The 5000-nt window shown below is 22.9% G+C and overlaps 4 protein-coding genes across 4 annotated transcripts in view; 3 read left to right on the top strand and 1 right to left on the bottom strand.

Moving 5' to 3' along the window:
• Positions 1–592, top strand: part of DDB_G0295725 (hypothetical protein) — a gene marked incomplete at both ends in the record, with an annotated part of 1077 nt that extends 485 nt beyond the window's left edge. Inside the window, one exon of the mRNA XM_002649123.1 lies at positions 1–592. This exon is cut by the window's left edge and continues 485 nt beyond it. Coding sequence (XP_002649169.1) covers positions 1–592 — 592 coding nt within the window.
• Positions 593–938: 346 nt separating this feature from the next.
• On the bottom strand, positions 939–1208 carry DDB_G0278603 (hypothetical protein; the record flags this gene model as incomplete). Its single annotated transcript, XM_637049.1, has 1 exon — positions 939–1208. The coding sequence occupies one exon, from the start codon at positions 1206–1208 to the stop codon at positions 939–941; it is 270 nt and encodes an 89-aa protein (XP_642141.1).
• Positions 1209–2255: 1047 nt separating this feature from the next.
• limC (LIM-type zinc finger-containing protein) lies at positions 2256–3220 on the top strand (the record flags this gene model as incomplete). The annotated part of the gene is made up of 4 exons (XM_637048.1): positions 2256–2384; positions 2515–2550; positions 2719–2957; positions 3076–3220. 4 exons carry the CDS (start codon positions 2256–2258, stop codon positions 3218–3220), a joined length of 549 nt encoding a protein of 182 aa, XP_642140.1.
• Positions 3221–3554: 334 nt separating this feature from the next.
• On the top strand, positions 3555–4920 carry DDB_G0278119 (hypothetical protein; the record flags this gene model as incomplete). Its single annotated transcript, XM_637047.1, has 2 exons — positions 3555–3727; positions 3810–4920. 2 exons carry the CDS (start codon positions 3555–3557, stop codon positions 4918–4920), a joined length of 1284 nt encoding a protein of 427 aa, XP_642139.1.
• Between the last annotated feature and the right edge of the window lie 80 nt (positions 4921–5000).

Raw genomic sequence — 5000 nt, 5'->3', positions numbered from 1 at the left:
AGGAATTTGGCCAATCCAATGTGCACCATGGGCAATCTCAGTTATGACAAAAGACACAAAGGCAATCATTCCCCTCTCTAATGATTCTGCAAATGGGTTACTTCCAAAAACATCAATTTCATTATGGAACTATACCAAACTTCAAGACCCAAGAATCACACTTGGTAATAAATATATCATGGTTCAACAACAAGATAAATCATTGGAAAACATTGGTTCAAATAAAATTGGCTCACGTGTTAATAGTGGTTGGAGTGCATCAATCACTAATTCAACATTATTTGTAAAAATCATTGATACAGATACCAAAGATTTACAAGTTGATCTTGGTGCAAATGTTGAGGTTTACACTGATGATGACATTTTAGAATTAGAAACTGTTGGTAAATTATTAACTTTAGAACCAACACCACCATTATCACCACCAATCGATGTCTCATCACCATCAAGAATTAAAACATCAACACCTTTTGTACAACTTTTAACTGAAAAATGGTATCTATTCCAAATCAATGATATTCCAACCCCACAAAATGATAATGATATTGATAAAAATATTTTACCAATTATTAATGAACTTTTAAATAAATAAATAAATAAATAAATAAATAAATAAATAAATAATAAAAAAAAAAAAAGAGTTGTGTAATACAATATTTTATTTTTATTTTCAAATATATTTATTTGAAGTGTGTATTTGTGTGTTAGTGTGTTTTTCTATTACCAATACTAATTATCTTCACTAAATTAAATGATTTAAAATAAAATAAATATTGATTTGATAACATATTATAGAGTGATCACTTGTTGTTTGTATAATTGGATCATTAAAAAACTAAATGTCTACCATAATAGTAATAATAATAATAAGAAGTTCAATTTGTTGTTTGTTTGGTTCCATTTCTAATTGTGTGTTTGTGTACATTTATTTCTATTGACTATTTATCATTATTTTCATTAATTGATTTAATATCCTGCATTTCTTGATCAAGTTGTTTATTATTATCATTATCACTGTTGGTGTCTTTGTTATCATTGTTAGTTGCATTGCTATCAGTATCATTTTTCGTATGGTAGTCTAAGAGTAATGTATTTGTTTTTATATTATCATCACTATCATCATCATCATCATTATTATTATTATTAATATCATTATTATTATTAATATCATTATTATTATTAGTATTGTTAATTTGTGGATTTTCCATTTCAATGATATATTTTTGAATTAAAGTATCTCGAGTTTGAAGCATTGATATGCTTTCAATTATTTCTTCAAGATCTTCATTTATTGAATCTATAAACTAATACATCATCATTAATATAAATAATTAATAGGTATTTGTAATACTATATATATCTTACTTTTGAACACAACAATGCTATTTTCAATTTTTCTTCAATTAATAACTCAACTCTCCAAGAATCTGTGTTGGACATCTTTATTTAAAATAAAATAAAAAAAAGTGAAAAAAAAAAAAAAAAAAAAGTGAATAAAAAAAAAAAGTCATTGAAAAAGTGTATAAATTGAATGTATACTTTTAATTGAAAATGAATTGGAATCTTTTGAAAAAGGTTAAAAAAAACTTTAAAAATCAAAAATTGGGATTGTTAATGAACCAAATGCAATACTACTAATTACTAATTGATTTAAATAGTTATAATACATTAAGAATTTAGTTTTTGAAAATAGAGCACTCAAAAAACATAAAATGATTGTATTTTTTTTTTTTTTTTTTTTTAACCAAAAGTTATATTTTTTTTTTATTATTATTATTAACTTCGCATAAAAATAAACAATTCCAATGATAAAAAATTTTAGTTTTAATTTTAGTTTTAAAACTTTTCAATTATTTAATGTGAACTAATTTTTTTTTTTTTTTTTTTTTTTTTTTTTCGGAACACTTTTTTTTTAAAAAGTAATATTAATAATATGATTTTCAAATAAATTATGACTTTGTGCATAAACAAAAAAGTGCAAAGAGGATTATTCTTGATCAAATAGCATTTTTCTTTGAATATTTTCACAAATAAAACATCGCTAAAAAAAAAAAAAAAAAAAAAATAAAAAAAAAATAAAAAAATGGCTTTTGGTGGGATAAATTTTTCATCAAAAACATCGCTAAAAAAAATCAAAATATTAATAAAAAAAATTAAAAATTAAAAAAAAAAAAAAAAAAAAAAAATCAAAATCAATTTTATTTTTTTTTTTTTTTATTTATCTGTCATTATTATAACTTATTCTTAATAAAAAAATGAGTTCTATCTGTCCAACATGCACTAAAAGAGTTTATGCAGCTGAAGCTGTTAAAGCATGTGAAAAACAATATCATAAATTATGTCTTCAATGTTTCCATTGTCATAAAATCCTTCAATTAGGTCAAGTAAGTATCACAATCATTTTAATTAAAAAAAAAAAAATAAATAAAAAAAAAAAATAAAAAAAATAAAAATAAATCGCTAACATTTTTTATTTTTATTTTTATTTTTATTTTTATTTTTATTTTTATTTAGTACTCTGAACGTGATGGTCAACCATATTGCAAAACTGTAAATTATCAAAAAAAAAAAAAAAAAAAAAAAAAAAAAAAAGAAAAAAAAAAAAGAAAAAAAAAAAAAAGAATTTTAAAACAATTATTTACTAATGAAATAACAAATTTTTTAAATGAAAAAAATAAAAACAAAAAAAACAAAAACAAAAACAAAAACAAATAATAGGATTATGATAGATTATTTAGACAAGCAGGTTACAGAGGTGGTGGTGTTGTTGCAGACAGTTTTGAACCAGCACCAAAAGTTGAAACTACAACTCCAGTCGAACCAACCCCACCTCCAACTTTTTTAACACCAACTGAAGAAGTTAAAGTTCAATTATTCCCAACCAATTGTCCAAAATGTGGTAAGAAAGCATACTTTAATGAACTTAAAGTTTATAACTCTCGTGATTGGCATAAGACGTATGTACTTTTTATTTATTTATTTATTTCAATTTATTTTCAAAAATAAAAATCAAAAAAAAAAAAAAAAAATTTATTAATCAAAAAATAAAAATATAAAATATAAAATAAATATTAGTTGTTTCGCTTGTTTCTCATGTAATAAAAACTTAGTAAGTGGTCAATACAGTGAAAAAGAAGGTTTAATTTATTGTCCAAGATGTTATCAATCTAAATTTGGTCCAAGTGGTTACACCAATACTGGTGCATTAGTTTTACATTAAAAAAAATAAAATCAAAAAAAAAAAAAATAAAATCAAAAAACAAGAATAAAATATGTGCTATAAAAAAATAATAATATTTATTTAAATAAATAATAAAAATAAAAAATAAAAAATAAAAAAAAAATAAAAAAATCTAATATAATATTTTAAAATGATTAATTTAAAAATAAAGTGGGGATGAGGCGGATATTTTTTTTTTTTTGACATCTAAAAATAAACAATGTCATATTTTTTTTTAATTTTTTTTTTTTTTTTTTTTCAATCCTTTTTTTTTTTTTTTTTTTTTTTTTTTTTCAAAAAATTTTACTAATTATTCATGTTCATATTTATATATATGAGCGATCTAAATATTTTAATAATTGGTGATAAAGGAACTGGAAAAACAACACTTTCAAATGCACTTTATTCTCACCCTTCTGTATTAAACCGTCAAAAATTCAGTTATGCATATGCAGATTCTCAAATAACCAAAGTCACAGAAGCAAAAATAAAATATAATCTACATATGTAACTATATAAACACACTCATATATAACAAACAATTAAAAAAATAAAAATATAATTTATTCTAACTTAAAAAAACATTCAGAATATCCACATCTAAATTCATCTCAAATAAAGAAGTAGATGGTAATAAAAAAGTAGATGATGATAATAACAAAAAAGTAAATGATAATAAAGAAGATGGTGGTAATGATGATAGTGATGATGATGATAGTGATGATGATGATGATGATGATGATGATGGTGATGGTGATGGTGATGGTGATGGTGATGGTGATGGTGATAGTGATGGTGATGGTGATGGTGATGGTGATGGTGATGGTTATGGTGATGGTGATGGTAGTGATGATAGTGATAGTGATAGTGATGATGATAGTGATGATAGTGATGATAGTGATGTTGATTATTTTGAAAAAAAAGAATTTGATTTTATAATATGTTTATTTGATATAACTAGTAGAGAAAGTTGGGGATTTATAAAATCATTTTTATTAGAGAGTGAAATTGATATTGAGTATTATTCAATGTGTAAAATTACAGTTATAGGTTCAAAAGAGGACTTAAATGAATTAATGGCTATTGAAAATGAAGAATTGGAAATAGTTTTAAAGAAATTGAAAATAAGTTATCAATTTGCAGATTTAACAAATCAAGAATCAATTACATCTTTAGTAACCACTATTTTCAATAGAATCTCTTCGAATCAACCTTATATCGCAAACTCTTTTGCAATCTCTTATCAACCAATTAGAATTAATAAATTAACATTTGACGCTTTAAATCATTTTAAAAGAAAAGATTCAACTTTAGAACCAATTGATCATTTTAAAAAACCACCAAATTCATTATTAAAATTAATAAATTCTGAAAGAATTATAGAATCAAATTTAAAAAATCAAATAAAAATGGAACAACAACAATACCAAGATGAAAGTGAAAATGATTACTATTATTATGATAATGTTTATAATAAAGATGATCATGATGATGATGATGATGGTGATGGTGATGATGGTGATGATTATGATGATGATGATGGTGATGATTATGATGATGATGATGATGATGGTGATGATGATGATGATGATGATGATGATGATGATGATGGTGATGATGGTGATGGTGATGATTATGGTTGTGACTATGATGATGACGATGAAGAAATGGAACTTGAAGAACAAAGCCATCAAAAATAAATGCTGGAAGTACGACAACACTCCAAGTCCAAAAACAAAATTAGAAAAAAAACAAGTGTTTGAAGTGAATAATTGATACT

This window comes from Dictyostelium discoideum (genome assembly GCF_000004695.1).
Source record: "Dictyostelium discoideum AX4 chromosome 3 chromosome, whole genome shotgun sequence".
Taxonomy (NCBI): domain Eukaryota; phylum Evosea; class Eumycetozoa; order Dictyosteliales; family Dictyosteliaceae; genus Dictyostelium; species Dictyostelium discoideum.
Note: the sequence above shows the minus strand (reverse complement) of the source record. Positions and strands in the feature narration are given on the sequence as shown.